Genomic DNA, 19480 nt, shown 5'->3' on the forward strand with positions numbered 1-19480 from the left:
AGGGTAGGTAGAGAGCTTGGAGCTTTCTACCTTCACTAGTTTTAGATCAAACTTACAAGACAAGGAAAGAAGAGAGGGTTAGAAAAAAAAGAACTAAGAGATAGAGATGAGGGGTCAAGAGATTGAGTAGAGAGATGAGATAGAAAGGAAAGAGAGATGGGAGATACATGGGATGAGGGTCGATGTGGGGGTGACCAAGGCAACCATGGAAAAGAGTGGCGGTGGCCTCGCAAGATGAGACAACAGAGAGGGCTAAGAGCTAGTAAGAGAAAGAGGGAGATCATATAGAGATCGAGAGATAGCTGAGAGAGAGAGAAAGGGCTAAGAGTCAAGGAAAGATCAAAAGAGGACTTAGAGTTGATAGATGAGAGAGAAATGAGAGTGAGAGAGAGAACACAGATGAGAGAGGCGATAAAGATAAGAGAGGGCTGAGAAAGAGAAGGACAGAAGAAAAGATAGAGATAGAGATAGATAGAGAGAGAGAGAGAGAGAGAGAGAGAGAGAGAGAGAGAGAGAGATAAATTATCAAACACAAATTATCAAATCTTTGGGTGTTACCAAAAACAGATGCATGGATTGGCCTTGCATCTATATCCTAATTTGATGAGTGCTCTAGAGATAAATCCATCTTTAATAGGAAGCGGCACCACTTCCGACTCATATAGGTAGGTTTATCAAAGGTACCCCTGTAATTAAAGTACTTCATAGAACTTGTTATAATGTTATTAAGAGTTTAAGCTCAACCTTCACCTTTTTCACATTACAAGTATAAAACACTATTTTCCTTAGGATGGATTATGTGACACATATACATTTTAGTGCTTCCAGCCACTACATATGATGTAATTTGCTCATTGAACTCAAGAGCTTGAAAATTTCAAGTGTTGAGTCGAGTTTCCATCATTGGTGACTATGTGTTATGAATTTAAGTCCCATTGTAACAACCAGCCTATTTTACCATAACATTTTTTTCCTCACATACATAAAATATTATTCTTAATAATAACCCTGATACCAATATAGTAAAATCAACCCGAATCCGTGGGTGTCGGGGATACACCTATCATACATAGTGGACACCTAAGCAGTGAAAAATATAAATTATATCCATAACAAATAGTACCAAAGTTTTATTACAATCTATAACATTTCTGTAAATATAAATATACAATCCTCCAAAAGACCAAAAGGAAAAACTAGGATCATAATCCAAAAACCATCTGACCTTAGCTTAGTAACTCACCCTCCTACCAAGGATAGTATGAACTGCCTCTACCGACACGGAGTTCGGTCTGCCTCTCTATTCGGATTCCCTGAAATGTTTTGTAAGCTGGGGTGAGACACCTCTTAGTAAGGGATATAAACTAATATCAGTTGTATGGCACTAAAAGTATATTCGTGCTATAATAGATAAACAATACATAACACATGTTTGGATAAAAACTAGTGATATAATACTGGATAAAACATACATAATCATGATCATGTTAAATCATACTGAATTTCAGTTATTATAAAATCATCTTCTATAACTAATAGTACTGAAACATTACCCAAGATGGATAGCTAGCTGATGTCATGTATTACCCTCCATAACTAGGTTGTGTAGCCCAAAAGCGGGACCTGACAATGGTTGGCCAACCACTACCAAGTCAAATGTGTCTGTAAGTACAATAGGCCTGCCTCACCCTGGTCTGGACTGCTAGGGGGATGTCTACAACACTATACTGAAGCCACATCGACTATCCATCTCCCACACTCTCTACGGGTAAGTGTGGTAGCACTAGTCTGAACTGAACTGAATAGCTACGGTACCAAGCCCTAAATACTGATCTAAACTAAACCATCCGGGTTCTGATAACATATAGTACATTTATATATACTAATTTATCATGAAACTATATTGATAGCATTTTTTTGAATTCTGACATATCATACATAATCACGGCCTTGCAATGAATAACATATATAATTGCGGCCTTGCGCCGGCTATCAATCACGACCTTGTGCCGAGCACACTACAACATACTGAACTGAAAATTTGTACTATTTATCATAAAATTCTGAAACCATAATTTCCTGTATTATTTATAGTTTTCCGGAAAAACTGTTCTAAACATGTTTTTACTGAAAATCTGACATAACATAATATTTGTAAAATGATACTCATGCCACACAGTTTTAAATAGTATTAAAATTGAATACCTATACTGAATATATCTCTGATTAAATATTTTAAAACCGTTTTCCTATTCAACAACAGTATTCCCAAATATTCAGATATAACATACATAATTACTGTAAATACATGCTATTTTAAAATAATAAATTTTCATAAAAATAAATTGACTTAATTTATTCCCTTACCTGACTACTAAGAAACCCATAAATTCAACTAAATTTACTCTTGTGGTGTTCCCAGCTCAATACCCTGAAATCAACATTTTCCCCAGCAAAACGTTTGTATTATTTCATCTACTACACCTCCTCGGTCCATAAATACCAAATACCTTATAAAATTTAAAATAATTAACTTACCCAAATTTTGGGATGGTGCTCAAATTGGCCCAACAAACGATCTACTCCAACAGATATGAAGAGAATCTTCCTAGGAGTAGCGTGGCGGTTTCGAATCATTAAATCAATGTGAAATGAAGTCAGATTTCTAGAGAGAAGGAGAGAGAAATGAAGTTAGAGAGAGAAAGATGATTTCTGCATGTTCCTCTCACCAAAAATAAGTTCTTGGCCTTTCATAGAAATGCTCATCCACGTGGCCTCGTTGACGAGCCACATCTCCTTGTCGACGAGTCCAAGAAAGAGTTTCATCGACGAAAGTTTATCCCTTGTTGACGAAATTCTGGTCCTAGAAAACAGTCTCTCGGTAAGTTCTCGTTGACAAGACGCATGTCCACGTCGATGAGCCCAAGAAGCCTATTCATCGACGAATGCACTGTGTTTGTCAACGGGACCTTGCTGAATTCCCCCTTTAAAATTTCCTTTCTTTCCTCTCCTTTTATTATTTAATTGATATAATTCACCATGTCTCTACACCCATCCCCTTTGAAGTTTTCCAAACCATGTCTCTTGCAAGTCCTTTTGTTAATGGATCGGCCAAATTTTGACTTGATCTTATAAAATCTTTGGTAATTACACCATCAGTAATTAACTGTCTCACATAACTATGTCTTAGGCTAATACGTCAGGATTTACTATTATATATATATTACTATATGCTTGATACAAAGTTGCCTCCTTGTCACAATGTAAATATATATGTGGCATAGACTTTGGCCCAATTGGAATTTCTAGTAGCAAATTCCTAAGTCATTCTGCCTCTTTACTACAAGAAGCTAAAGTCACAAATTTTGATGCCATAGTGGAATCTATTATAAGGCTTTGCTTCTTTGAACCCCAGGAGATAGCTCTTCCACCAAGGGTGAATATCCACCTACTTGTTGATGTATGATCATTATGATCAGTTATCCAACTAGCATTTGTGAATCCTTCTAAAACAATAGGATATCCTTCATAATCTATGGCATTGACCATTTCAACCAATGTTCAGTTTTTCCTTTCTACCACACCATTTTGTTGTGGAATATATGTTGCAGAAATTTCATGTATCACACCTATTGATTCATAATAGGCGAGAAAGTGATATTCACATCCTCTATCCAATCTAAGACATTTTATTTTAGTGTCTCATTGGTTTTCAACTTCTGCCTTATAAACCTAAAATTTATCAATTACTTCATCTTTAGTAAGCATAAGATAAATATAACAAAATCTAGAAAAATTATCTATAAATGTTACAAAATATTTTTTGCCTCCTATGGCATTTACATATCTAGGAATTAATTCCATATTAGCCATATCATGCAGTTTTGTAGTATTAATATGTCCTAAACGATTATGCCATAAAGGAAGTGAATCAACAATCTAAACAAAAACATTCACTTTATTAATATTAAGCTTAAACATACCCTCATACATATAGCCCTTTCCCACAAAGACTCCACCCTTGGAGAATACAAATTTGTCATATTCAAAGACTAAGTTAAAGCCAAACTTATTAAGTAGGCTTCCAAAAACTAGATTCTTCCTAATTTCCGATACATGGTATACATCAGTGAGAAAAAAACTTTTTCCAGAAGAAAATTCAAAAGTGACATCTCCATTGCCTTTGACTACAGCAGTGGACGAATTTCCCATATAGAGAACATTGTCATCTTCCACCGGTTCATACTTTGAGAATGAACTATTGTCTTTGCAAACATGCCTTGTTGCACTTGAGTCAATCCACCATGCATGAAGGAAGTGAATCAACAATCTAAACAGAAACATTCACTTTATTGATATTAAGCTTAAACATATCCTCATACATATAGCCCTTTCCCACAGACTCCATCCTTGGAGAAAACAAATTTTTCATATTCACAGACTAACTTAAAGCCAAACTTATTAAGTAGGCTTCCAAAAACTAGATTCTTCCTAATTTCTGGTACATGGTATACATTAGTGAGAATCAAAAGTTTTCTAGAAGTAAATTCAGAAGTGACATCTCCTTTGCCTTTGACTACAGCAGTGGACAAATTTTCCATGTAGAGAACATTGCCATCTTCCACCCATTCATACTTTGAGAATGAACTATTATCTTTGCAAACATGCCTTGTTGCACCTAAGTCAATCCACCATGCACAGTCATCTTCAATAGCATTGATTTCAGAAATCATAGCTACAAACTTGTTAGAATTTGTTTCATCGTACTTTTTCTTGAGAAGACAACACTCATTTTTGTAGTGTCCAAGTTTTCCACTTCTTTTTCTTATTTTGATTCTTGATAGAATTGAACTTCCTTTTCAGATTCCATTTCTTAGGATGTTGGGGTTGTTTAGAAATGCCTCCTTCTTCCATCATATGCACTTTGGAAGTATGCTCTTCTGCACTTTTCTGATTCTGCCTAAATACTTCCTTAATTTGGAAATGTTGGCTCAGTTGTTCAAGACACATATCATCCTTCCTATGTTTCAAAATTTTTTTAACATCTTTCCAGGATGGAGGTAACTTATCAATAATAGACAAAAAAAAAATGCATTCAACCATTTTCATATTATGTTGATTAAACTGATTAAGGAAATGCATAATTTCATGAAACTGCTCTACAACAGGCCTACTATCAATCATGGTATAATTGAAAAATTTTCCAGTCAAAAATTTCTTACTAGTTCCATCAGCTATGAAATACTTACTCAAGTGTATCCTACAATTCTTTTGTAGTAGCCATATTCTGATACAGATCGAACAGATTGTCTGACATTGAATTGCATATATGACCTTTGCATATATAGTTATCTTGTTCCCATTTTAGCCTTGCACCTCCTCAGCCAAAGTCTTATTCTCGTTCACAGCAGGATTGGGGGTGGTCAGAACATACACCACTTTGAGACCCACAAGAAGAAAGTGCATCTTTTTCTACCAGCATCTGAAATGCTTCTATCAAATCGTTCAAGTTTGACAAAGTCTACAACGAATTCCCTCAAGGTTGAAGAACTAGCCATTTCAAAATAACGTTTTAAGATTATAGGAATAAGATAGGAAAATACTACAGATTAGAAATTGCTTTAAGACACGTTACAATTTTGTTTTCCTTAAAAAGTTATTTGCCCCCACCAGATCGGTGTGTATTGAGTCAAAAAATACGTTCCTAGGATACAATGAAGCCTAGAATATAATCTTATATCAGTTTGCATTATACACAAAAGAAAACTGATCACAAACACCCTTAGAATAACTTGAACAAATTTTCTAGAATTCTATTTTTGCAGATAATAGAATCCAAATTCAAAAAGATATAATTTGTGGAAGGTTTGTGTAAGAAAGAGAAGGAGAGAATGATGAATTTTTGGCATATTTGGTGGAGTTAATTATGTCTATTTATAGACAAAATTATGCCTTTTCTGAAAGGTTGCATCTGTTCAAATCGCGAAACAGATTTGACCTGATCGCACCCAACGTCAGCCTAGTGGAGCCTGGTTGCGCCCCTGGTCGAGACTCTCAGAAATTTATGTTCAGTAGATGGTAGCGTCGACCAGGTCACACCTGGTCTCCTTGTCACGCCACTTGATCTTTAAAAATATAAGATTAATTTTAAGTCGTTCGATCATAATCAACGGCCACAATCTTGCAACGATGCAAGCATGCAAAGTGCTAAGTGTTTGTGTGCCAACTAAATGTGCCACTAGCTCCCTACAGCCCATGCCACGTGTGAGCACGCGCGGGTGCGTATACGTGTGCGGACGGTGTGAAGCACTGTCCTTGGGTGCACTAGAGTACACGCTAGCACTTTCTCCTAACTAATTTTAAGAGATTATTCCACCTTGCCATTTATTAATGACCTTTCCTTTTCCACTTTTTCCAATGTGGGACAAACCCACATTACATTAAATACTCCTCATGGATGCTTTAGAAAATTAATAAATGGAAGACTTTGAAAACCCACAAAATCGTATATTTTAGAAAATATTTCAACATTCCCCCACCATTTTCAAAATATAGATTAAAAACAATTTATTCATATAACACATAATTTATGCATAAATGAAAGTGTTTTTAGAACTTGAACCTTCACTTAGTGAATATATAGCAAAGTTAATCAGGATTACATAGTAAACGAACTTTGAACTAGCAATCCTCTTTTGATTAACCGGATACATATCACACACAAATTATCAGATCTCTGGGTGTTACCAAAAATCGACATGTGGATTGGCCTTGCGTAGTGCTCTAGAGATAAATCCATTTCTCATAGGAAATGACACCACTTCCGACACTCATATAGGTAAGTTTATCAAATTAAGGTACCCTATAATTAAAGTACCTCACATAACTTGTTATAATCCTATTAAGAGCTTAAGCTCAACCTTCCCCTTTTTCACATTACACATACAAAGCTCTATTTTCCTTGGGATGGATTATGTGACACATATACATTTTAGTGCTTCCAGTCACTACATATGATGTATTTTACTCATTGAACTCAAGAACTTGAAAATTTCAAGTGTTGAGTCGAGTTTCCATCATTGGTGACTATGGGTTATGGATTTAAGTCTCATTCCATTTGATGTTGTCCAGACCATGTCTCTTGCAAGTCCTTTTGTTGATGGATCAACCAAATTTTGACCTGATCTTACAAAGTCTATGGTAATTACACCATCAGTAATTAACTACCTCACATAGCTATGTCTTAGGCCAATATTTCTGGATTTACTATTATATATATTACTATATGACCGTGACAAAGTTGGCTCATTGTCACAATGTAAAGGTATAAGTGGCATAGGCTTTGGCTGAATTGGAATTTCTAATAGCAAATTCCTAAGTCATTCTACATCTTTGCTACAAGAAGCTAAAGCCACAAATTTTGATGCCATAGTGGAATTTGTTATAAGGCTTTGCTTCTTTGAACCCCAGGAGATAGCTCCTTCACCAAGGGTGAATATCCACCCATTGGTTGATGTATGATCATTACGATCAGTTATACAACTAGCATCTGTGAATCCTTCTAAAACAATAGGATATCCTTCATAATCCATGGCATTGACCATTTCAACCAATGTTCAGTTTTTCCTTTCTGCAACTCCATTTTGTTGTGGAGTATATGCTACAGATATTTCATGTATCGCACCTATTGATTCACAATAGACGAGGAAGTGATATTCACCTCATTTATTCGATCTAAGACACTTTATTTTAGTGTCACATTGGCTTTCAACTTCTACCTTATAAACCTTAAATTTATTAATTACTTCATTTTTAGTATGCAAAAGTTAAACATAACAAAATATAGAAAAATGATCTATAAATGTTGCAAAATATTTTTTGCCTCCTATGGTAGGTGTACCATGCAAGTCACATACATCACTATGCACTAATTGAAATAAAGAAGAAATTCTAGCAGTTTTGTTAGGAAAAGGTTTTCTAGTTATTTGTGTTTTAATACATACACTACACTTATCATCCATGTCATTAACATATCTAGGAATTAATTTCATATTAGCCATATCATGCAATTTTGTAGTATTAATATGTCCTAAACGATTATGCCATAAAGAAATTGAATCAACAATATAGACAGAAACATTCACTTTAAGCTTAAACATACCCTCATACATATAGCCTTTTCCTACAAAGACTCCACCCTTGGAGAGTACAAATTTGTCAGATTCAAACACTAACTTAAAGCCAAACTTATTAAGTAGACTTCCATAAACTAGATTCTTCCTAATTTCCGGTACATGGTATACATCAGTAGGGTCAAACTTTTTCCATAAGTAAATTCAAAAGTGACATCTCCCTTGCCTTTGACTACAGCAGTGGACAAATTTCCCATGTAGAGAACATTGCCATCTTCCACTGGTTCATACTTTGAGAATGAACTCTTGTCTTTGCAAACATGCGTTGTTGCACCTGAGTCAATCCACCATGCATAGGCATCTTCAATAACATTGATTTCAGAAATCATAGCTACAAACTTGTTAGAGTTTGTTTCATCTTACTTTTTCTTGAGAAGACGATACTCATTTTTGTAGTATCCAGGTTTTCCACCTCTCTTTCTTATTTTGATTCTTGATAGAATTGAACTTCCTTTTCCGATATCATTTCTTGGGATGTTGAAGTTGTTTAGAACTGCCTTCTTCTTCCATCATATGCACTTTGAAAGTATGCTCTTCTACACTTTTTTGTTTCTACCTAAACACTTCCTCAATTTGGAAATGTTGGCCCTGTTGTTCAAGAGACATATCATCCTTCCTGCGCTTCAAATATTTTCTAACACATTTCCAGGATGGAGGTCACTTATCAATAATAGACGAAACATAAATGCATTCATCCATTTTCATATTATGTTGATTAAATTGATTAAGGATATGCATTATTTCATGAAACTACTTTACAATAGGCCTACTATCAATCATGGTATAATTGAAAAATTTTCCAGCTAGAATTTTCTTACTAATTGCATCATCTATGAAATACTTAGCTGCAAGTGCATCCCACAACTCTTTTACAGTAGCCATATTCTGATACAGACCTAGCAGATTGTCTAACATTAAAATGCAAATGTGGCCTTCGCATATATAATCATCTAGTTCCTGTTTTAGCCTTGCACGTCCTTTAGCCAAAGTCTCATTCTCGTTCATAGCAGGTTTGGGGTAGTTAGAACATACACCACTTTGAGACCCGCAAAAAGAAAGTGCATATTTTTCTGCCAGCGCCTAAAATTGCTTCCATCAAATCATTCAACTTTGACAAAATCCACAGCAAATTCCCTTATGGTTGAAGATCTAGCCATTTCAAAATAATGTTTTAAGATTGTAGAAATAAGATAGAATAATACTGCAGATTAGAAATTGCTTCAAGGCACATTACAATGTCGTTTTTTTAAAAACATTATTTGCCTTCACTAGATCAGTGTGTATTGAGTCAGCAAATACGTTTCCAGGATACAATGAAACCCAGAATATAATCTTATATTAGTTTGCGTTATACTCAAACGAAAACTGATCACAAACACCTTTAGAATAATCTAAACAAATTTTTTGGAATTCTATTTCTGTAGATAATAGAATCTAGATTTGCAAAAGATATAATTTGTGGAGGGTTTTTATAAGAAAGAGAAGAAGAGAATGGTGAATTTTCTATATATTTCGTGGAGTTAATTATGTCTATTTATACACAAAATTATGTCTTTTTCGAAAGTTTGCATATGTTCAAATCGCGAAGCAGATTCGACCTGGTCACACTAGGCATCCACCTGGTTGAGCCTGGTTGCGCCCCTGATCAAGACTCTCAGGAATTCATGTTCAGTCAATGGTACCGTCAACCAGGCCACACTTGATCTCCTAGTCATGCCACTTGATCTTAAAAAGTATAAGATTAATTTTAAGTCATCTGATCATTATCAACGGTCACGATCTCGCAATTGTGCAAAGTGTTAAGTGCTTTTACAAAGCACCGTCCTAGGGTGCATTAGAGTATACACTAGCACTTTCTCTTAACTAATTTTAAGAGATTATTTCACCTTGTCATTTATTGATGACCTTTCCTTTTCCACTTTCCAATGTGGGACAAACCCACATTACATTAAATACTCCTCATGAATGCTTTAGAAAATTCATAAATGGAACTTTGAAAACCCACAAAATCGTATATTTTAGAACATATTTCAACAGACTTGCCAATTGTTGTGGTGGTTGCAATGAACCTTTTTGTGGTTAAAACCATCGCCACTAAAGCTTCACTCTCTCTTTCCCTCCCCTAGCTTTCATCCCTTCTCTCTCCTCAAGTGATCCTAGCCCTGTCTCTATTATAATTTTTTTTTTACTTTGGAAAATATATAGCTCTCACTTCCTGAAATGGGTCTGCTTAATCTCTGTGTTTTTGCTGCAATGATGCTTCTGGGTAGCTCTAGCTCTGCTGAATCTGTTGTTATTCGTTTTTGGCGTGCCCCTACAACTAAAACTAGGCTCTCCACTACTTTTTTCCAGTATGCAGTGGAAACACCAGATGGCTCCAATGCTTGTAGCCACAATCACTGTTGTCTACTGCAAGGTATTTCAATATGTTCTTATTTTCTGGTTTCTTCTTCTTCTTCCTCTCTGTTTTTTTTCCGAGTGGCAACTGGTAATGTGAGTTTCAGTGTGTGTGCGTGTGTGTGTGTGTGTTTGTTCTCATTTTTATTTATTGGTGGGGGCTTGTACCTGTAAATGCAGTTCGTGGGTTTATAAAATCTGACATCCCTTTCATTTGAAGGTGTAGTGAATAAGTGATGATCTTGTTGTGGATATATAAATAAATAAATAAAATTAAGTCTTCCCAAATGACGAGCGTGGTCCTCCTGTCAATCTCTCCAACTAATGAAATCACTCCAAAGAATAGGTCCTACGAACATGCAGTACCATGGGATTTCATTAGACAAAGAGGCCTAACTAGGGACTTACCTAATTTTTTCTCATTGTTTAGGCTGTTTTTGTTCAGACAAACAGGCCATTTAGGCACATGTGATGCGTGTGCAATATGTCCTTATTTAATTCGTTATAAAATCAATTAATTTTTATATTTTTTCCATGTTTATAATTTGATTATGCTCCTTTTGATGTCAGACATTTTCTTTCTAGTCCCTTATGAGTTATTGTAAGTTGACATGCAAATATGGTTAAATATTGGTAAGCTTTTTCTAATTGAAGCTAAAAATTTGTACAGGAATATTTTAGTACAATAAAAAGCAGACAAAGAAATTGTACCCAGTCACAGTAACTATTTTGAGTTGAAGGAACCTTTAGGAGAAACAATTGCACCAATTTAGAAAATGTGATTTGAACTTATCATTCTTAATTCAACATAGATCCGCGGTTGGTTAGTCATTCCAACAATCAGATAACTATTTTGTTTTTTAATTGTTCACTGAGGTTTTGTAGATTTTCATTGAATAATTTTCTTGAGGGCACGATGTAGTTGCTTCTAGTACCATATTAGATATCGATTTTAAAATGGCACATTGGATGAACTTAAATCAAATGATTTTCTGTTCTTTCTGTTGTCATCTTATTGAGGTTATAATATGCATTTCAACAGCTTGATGGAGAAAGTTGAGACTATGCCCTAATGATACCACAATATTGAAAAATTTAACCGTGTACGGTGAACATAAACTTTTTCTTCATGTTACAACTCAAGATGGAGAGAAGAACTCGTCGGTTTATTCATGGTTGATAGGTAAGCACTTCTGCTCCCTTCTATGTATATAAAAATTTTCATCTGTACAGATAAGCAAGCATTTTCCCTTTTAGTTGGCCATTGGTTCATATACTCATATCACAGAAATCAGGTAAGGTCTGACCTAGCTGATGTACAAACCTAAGATTGTAGAAATCAGGTAAGGTCTGACCTAGCTGATGTACAAACCTAAGATTGTAGTTCAAATATTTTGCTTCAAATCATCTAAATGCCAGTTTATTGCTTGTCTGATAAATACAGTACCACCAACAGCAACAATTTTTAGCCAACAGAAATATACAAATGCTGAAAAAATAGCCACTGATGTTACATTCAGCAAGGCTTGCACTGGGCAAGGTGGTTTCAAGTGTTTCAACTCTTCAAACTGTGATGTAAGTAGGCCTCTAGCCGAGTAACATCTTACTTTTCTTCTTCTTGGTAGAACTACCCCAACTAAACCAACCAAATGCTAGCCAGTGTTGCTCAGTAGTATTGTGCAGTGGTTAGAATTTTTTAAGCTGTTTAAGGTATTTACTAGCAGGATGATTCACATTAGGTTGATTTTCATCCATTGATTGAGATCCAGTTCCCTTGTTTAGGTCTTGGTAAATGGTCCTGCCCATGTTCAGGCATCTTCACTACTCATCATCAAACCCAACATCAAATAAAGCACTCAGATTAGTCTTTCCTTGAGAAGTATATATGGGCATATGGTAATCAAAATGGCAGATAGCTTTTGCACTGATGAAGCAGGCAATCGTTTTACAAGAACAAATGGTTCCATTATGATCATTCACTTCGGTGAGACATTGATACTCATTATTTTGCTGACATTATCAGATCAACTTTCTTCAAGTCTTTTGTGACTTGTTCTGATGATTTCATTAGATAGAAGACCACTGCAGTTGGACTTGTGGGCATTGGTTCCGTCATTTGGTTGCTGAATGGTGTCCCGTGAACTGTTCTTGCAACCAACAAAATGGAGAACTTGGAAGTTTTCTTGGACTTTAGCAACCAAATGGCAAATACAACAGAACAAGTCTTAAAAGCATTGCATGTCAATTCCGGTAACTTAATGCCCATTCATGGGAAAAGTCACGCAAACCGTCGATTTGTTTTCAAAGTAATCATCAAGCTTTGATATTGTTATTTCTATTTGTCTCTCTTATACTTTCTTCCTTCGATACCACTGATTTCTGAGGATAAATTCAAAATTTTTGTAGCTTAAGAACATCTCAGAAACTAAAATCATCACAGTTAGACTACAAGCTGCATCTCTAATTAGCATAACAGGGACTCCTCTCCCAGCTGCCCCAATCATATTCCTCTATGGTAGGTATTGCCCTGCTTTCCATGCATTCTTTTCTGCATGTCTTTGAAAGTAACTACAGGCATGCTAATTGAAAGATTTGTTTTCACAGATTACACAAAGCTTGGTGTACCGGTTCACCAAAAGTCACAAAGGAGTTCAACATCAATGTGGTAGTTGAGTTCACAAAGCCAGTATTTGGCTTTGAGGCCTCTATGGTAGAAGTTGAAGGTGGCAGATTTATAAGGCAGGAGCATACGGCAACTCTCAGAACTACTGGAAATAAACCAAACTGGTTTACTGGATAAACAAGACTAATAATCAGGGTGTGATTTTTCCTTACGTAGAATTTAAGAACTTTCAAGAGTTCTATGTTCTCTTACAATCAGGGCAGCATCCCAGAAAGTGGTGTTCGTCATTGTTCCCACTGGAAAAGTAATTGATGTTTCAGGAAATCTTAATTCGGCTTCTAACCTACTTGAAGTAAAGCAATGTACAGACAACCTCTTTCTCTCTATCATCAGTTTGTTAAGTTAAATTTTTCCTATATATATATATATATTGCTTCCAAGATAAAAAAAAAAAACTTCATTTTTCAGAATTTTATATGATCACTGACTGCAAAGATGTAGTCGCCAACAATAAGACGTGCATCTGGTTGTTTACTGACTTTTACACCCAATGTAGACTCCGCTCCTGCAAAATCAATTGCACTCCACTTATTTGTGACTATGGGAGTTTTCTCAACGTCACTGGCAGCTGCTCTTCTTTCACTTTCATCAGCAAATCTAGGAGCAATAGGCATTGTAGCTGCTAGGGACACCAACACTACTATTTCTGACCTGCCATCCGCCAATGAATCTACATGTAAGTATTTGCAAGCTAGGTTGGGCCTGAAAGATCAAGTTTGGTTCATCTATTTGCTTATGAACATTGCCTAGATTTTCCTCCTGTATGAAGATTTTTCAGTGCACCAGCACTACGTGTTCTACTACTCCTATCACTGCCACCACAGCCACCAATATTCATTTTTACCTGTATTGCATTGCATTGCAGAATTAATTTTCCTGATAATCATTGTGGTTCACTTCCAATATCTAAAGAAATTTCATCACAGGGAATGGTGGGACATCTACAAGCATTTGTCCTATCAGACTGGTTCTCAGTAAGTCACCCAGTAGAATATTCCGAGACAACAAAAGGCCTAAGATGGCTTATACCACGTGAAAATCTTCCATGGGAGAAAGAAAGCACATCAGTCTGGCCTAATCATTTTCATTTGGACAAAAATAAGTTTGCAATTAAATTTAGTGGCATGCCCATTGCATACTTGAATCCAAAAAGGGCGTATCATGTTGGGCTTTTGTGAAGCCTAGTTGTGTTTTAATTTGGATAACGACCCGACCTTTATTTAATTAGAGATTTCTATCTTAAGGCTTACGGCTCAAGCCTTCGCTCCATGGACTAAGTGGCACAAGTTGTACTCGTGGGGGTCCGGGGGCAACGCCCCTAGGAAATTTTTTGGAGCCCATTCGGAACGGAACCCTAGGTGCAACATATAAAAAGGATTGCTTTCGGGTGATTAGGGTTGGGCGTGGTTGTACCTGCGAGAGAGCGAGAGGGAGAGCATTGTATCGCTACACCCTCTGTGTTTTCTTCCTGATAATATTGAAATCCCTGCAACTCCGTGGACGTAGGCAAAATTACCGAATCACGTAAATATTGTCTTGTGCGTGTGATTGATTTTTCTTTGGCATTATTTTTCCTTCTATTTTGTTTGTCACAGGTTTCAGGAATTTGTTCTTTATTCCCAACATATCATTCAATTGGCTTGAATTCAACAATTTTTTCTTCTTTTTTGTCATGTCGACAACTATGTTTGGCAGAGATTTTCCCCAAGGCCGGTTGGCTCCACAGGAAGCACAATGTGAGCATGTAAAACAGCCCTTATGATCTACCTCTCAATTCCAATGAATCCTTCACTTATTTTTTGGTGAGTATTTTCCTAATATGATTCTATACAAATGAGTTATAACAACTGCACTTCAGTTCGATAATTTTTTTCTTGCAGAGAGGAGAGCCCTTGTCTGCTAGTAATGTCGTCAAGAGAATGGAGAACTACACAAAGTAGTTTATTTTCTTCTTTTTCTATTTTCAGACATGATTGCAGGAAAGAAATCCTATTGACTAAAATTGGAAAAAGAAAAACATAGGTCAGCTGTAGATATGATTGACAAGAAATACCAGCTCATGTTCTTCAATTGAATAATTCAGTCAATTGAAAGAGTGATAACATGATATAAATATTGCTGAGTTTGTTTTCACAACAGGTGGGAAGATTTGAAGATGAAATTATTCTGGCTTAGTGTTGGGGGAGGGAGTTCACCAACAATCCATTTTCTTAATTTAATTTTTCTGAGATGGAGGACTGGAACATCAGCTTGTGCGATTCTTTCAGTACCAAGGTTTGAACTCTTTCTTCTAATTCTCATGCTACCATGTATCTCTCAGTCATCAGCATTTGTCATCAGCGGTAAGATATCATTTCTGTGCTTTTCTAATTTGATTTATTTGTCCCTTGAGGAATTTTTCCTTAAATTTAGATTGTCATGTTTCACAGGTGGTACGTCAGGGGGAATCATGGCTGGGGTTGAATTGCTAGTCATCCCTGGAGCCTTTATTTTTTCAGTCTTCCTTTTTCTTATGGTTGCAATTTACCCTGGTACCTTTGCTCGGTACAAAGAAGTCAAGCACACAACTGCAGAGGAACAATGGTATGCGAAGTCATGAGCCTTCTTCACTGGGAAACCTACCAACGGAAAATGGTTCTATAGGGAAGGGGTGCCTTCGTCTTTCCTCCCTAGATTTGGAATTATATTTGAGAACTGTAAAGGTCGTTCGTTGTTTGTCTTAGTTGATCAAACTGACCCGAACAGTGTATCAACCTGGATCGAAAGCAGCCAAAGTTGGATTGGAAGAATGAAAGCTATCAGCTCAAATGACAGCAATGAAGAAACCAAGGTCCCCATGTCCAAGTGGTTCCTTGGATTTGCTAAATCTTCCTATATTATCATTGATCTTCTGCGTAGGGCCGGTTTAGGGATATTATCAGGAGCCTATTCATCTCAAGGATCAAGGCAAAGCATTTTCGCGCTGACCATCACTGTAGTACAATTCCCCTATCTGTTTACTCTCAAACCATACATCATGAGGAGAGTCTACGTGGTGGAGAGTGTCTCCCTCTTGTGTGAAGCAGGAATATTTGGACTGTCAACTGGCATAACTGGTTAAATCCAATTCAAGAGCAGACTCTGGGCTTCATAATGCTCACTCTACTCTTCCTTAGCTTCATTTTCCTGATAACAAATGAGTGGTACAATCTGATAAAATGACTTCTAAGAATGTATCAGCCTCAGAAGAATTCATTCTCTCCCAAGGCAGCAGTGGTCAAGTTTCATACATGTATACTCCCAACCCAAAACAGGCCTAGCCCCACCCTAGGTCTAGAGAGGGGATCTGGAAACATAGTAGCACCACATATCAACCCTCCGAGTGTCATCACGGCAACAGTATTCCCAATGCTCAGCCCAGGGCCACCCAGCCTTAATGCTATGCAGAGGACTGTTCCCACAACAATGGATACAGAGGTCAATGGATAGAGAACAGGAGGAGGGAAGCAACCAAAAGGACTCAAAATGGGACCGAATAGTGAGCTTAAGAAGCTGAGGGAGTTGGCGATGGCTAGTTTTCCCGGGAGTTCAATGGGTGATGAAGCTAGCACCAGCTATGGTCAGAGAAGGCAATTTTTGTCCATTGAAGCCCCATTAGATGATTTTCAGCCCTCCTCTTCAAAGAACATGAAGTGACCTGCAAAATTATTGGGCCTAAATTTTGCACAAAACTTCAAGTTCTTCCTCATCTAATATGCTCAACATATTTTTGCTTTGCTATGACATATTTCAAGGTTCCTACTAATCTTGCTAACTTCTCATAATGATTTTTCTGTGCACCCAGCTATGATCTAACCTTTTAGCTTTCAAGGTCAACTCAGAATTCTATAGAAAATAAACCAAAGAAACATGTTAAGAAGCATGAAAAGGAATATAAATATAAATAAATAAATATATATATATATATATATATATATTTATGAAGATGCTGAGAAAAATAGTCTCTTCCACAGTTCCACCCTGCCAACAGGAAAAAATATAAGAGCTGATGTTGTTCATCTGAAGTGGTAAAAAAATTTGGAAACTATACATTTACTGTTATATTGATTGAACTTCCATCGAACTAGTGAATCACAAATAAAATGGTATGTTCAAGCGTTGCAGAATCTCTAAATTCCCCATCAATTGCAAGATAAAAGCCTTTGATTCAACACATAAAGGCAGATAACATGAAACCAAAATGCCTGAATCGAAGAACTTACATTACAATAGCAGATTCAAAGGATTCATGATCTTCAATACTCACCATAATCAGGAGGATCTGGATCATCATCCCAATCGAACTGGAAGAATGAATCTCCCGTCAACTCCTGTTTTTCAGTAAGTAACCGATTAATCCCGTGAACAACAAGCGCATCACGGTAGTACATGTCCGGAAAGATCACCGGAAGTCCGTTTAGCTCAAGAACATCTCCAGACCTGGTAACGTTAATCACAAACCCCTCTGAGAATGTCTGCAATATAGTTCCACTGTCAAGCTCAGCCAATTCCAACCATGTCAAACAATTAGGCACCACATGCCGCCGAAAAAATACCGAAAAATCACCAAAATTCTTCACGGCTTCGTCGATTGCTTCATCGACCGGCGCAAAAATCGTGAGCCCTGTATAATTCACAAAACCCACTAGCTGCATATCAAGAAACGTGGCCATTCTTGAGTAGCCTCTGGACCTCAGCAAATCCGAAACCAAATCAAAAAAACCAGCACCAGACCCAGATGGGTCACTCCACAGCAGATCGCTAACCATGGAACCAGGGGTCGAAGCCGGGGCCAAATTCTGATGCATCACGAAAGAAGAATTAAAGAATTCTTCAATTCCGTATATAACCATTGACGATCCATCGTCGTAAACCGGAGAATCTTCGATCTTAACATTGTTTATGGTGAAATCGACGCCGTCAGACGGAGCAGTGACGATCAATGAGTGGTTTAACAACAAGGTGGGGATGGTTGCGCCGGGGGGAAGAGCAGAGAGGTTTTGGGGGTGAAGTCTCAGAGGGGAAATGTGAAATTGAAGCAGAAGAAGAGACGGTTGGCCGGAAAGGAGGAAGGCTGCGTCGGAAGGGGCGAATATGGTGGCCGCCGGCGACGAATTGAGGAGCAGGGTAGGGGAGGCGAGCTGGAGGGTCAGCGCCATAGATAGGAAGCCGGAGTCTGAGAGGGTTTGTGTGGCGTTTCGAAAGGTTTCCGGCAGCAAAACGGCGGAGGAGGAGAGGAGGGAGAGGAGGAAGAGGGAGAAAAGAAAAGAGGTTAAAGTTGCCATGGTCTGAAGCAGCTTCTTCATGCAGTGGCAGAGGACCAAGAAAGCGGAAGCTCTGCGAATGTATGGGCGGGAAAAAAATAATATGCAGTTGGAAAAGTTTTCCGGCAGCAAAACGGCGGAGGAGGAGAGGAGGGAGAGGAGGAAGAGGGAGAAAAGAAAAGAGGTTAAAGTTGCCATGGTCTGAAGCAACTTCTTCATGCAGTGGCAGAGGACCAAGAAAGCGGAAGCTCTGCGAATGTATGGGCGGGAAAAAAATAATATGCAGTTGGAAAAGTTTTTTAAGTGAAAATGGAAAACTTGTATGTAAAAATAAAAGGGAGACAAATTTATCATATCATTTCGTCATATTTTTTTATTAAAATTTTTTTTTTCATTTTTCTCATTTTATTCTCAAACTAAACACGACTTTAAATGATCGTTTGGTATCATTGTTAAAAATGACAGAAACGAAACTAATTGAATTTATTATTATTTTTTGAGAGTTATGCATATTTTTTTATTTATATTTAAATTTATATATCATTTTATTTTTTTTTATTTTAAAATTCATAATGAATTATTTAATCGAAAAAATTGCATATTAAATTTTCTAACATTGTCAAAATAACTGAAAATCATAAAATTTAATTTTCAATTATTTTACAAAAAAATAATAAAAAAAATTAATAATATAAATAAATGCACTTTATAATATATTTTTTCACAGGGTAGAAATAGAAATAGAAAAAAAAATCTACATACCAAACAAACCCTAAGATTTTTCAATTGTGTATGCCTTGTAATAGGCTTTGGGGGCATTAATTATGTTTTGTTAGAGGGCTACTACATCTTATAGTGAGACTTATAACTTTCAAAAGTAATACATACGGGCTTTGTTGTCTATAAGCCCAATAAAATTAATTTTA

General features: G+C 36.7%; 1 protein-coding gene across 1 annotated transcript; it reads right to left on the reverse strand.

Moving 5' to 3' along the window:
* Positions 1-1189: 1189 nt before the first annotated feature.
* On the reverse strand, positions 1190-18756 carry LOC131155728 (putative fasciclin-like arabinogalactan protein 20). Its single transcript, XM_058109086.1, has 2 exons — positions 17558-18756; positions 1190-1313 (listed from the first exon to the last, which is right to left on the reverse strand). The coding sequence occupies exons 1-2, from the start codon at positions 18750-18752 to the stop codon at positions 1273-1275; spliced, it is 1236 nt and encodes a 411-aa protein (XP_057965069.1). The 5' UTR covers positions 18753-18756; the 3' UTR covers positions 1190-1272.
* Positions 18757-19480: the final 724 nt, after the last annotated feature.

The sequence above is a fragment of the Malania oleifera genome, chromosome 5 (assembly GCF_029873635.1).
Source record: "Malania oleifera isolate guangnan ecotype guangnan chromosome 5, ASM2987363v1, whole genome shotgun sequence".
Taxonomy (NCBI): Eukaryota; Viridiplantae; Streptophyta; class Magnoliopsida; order Santalales; family Ximeniaceae; genus Malania; species Malania oleifera.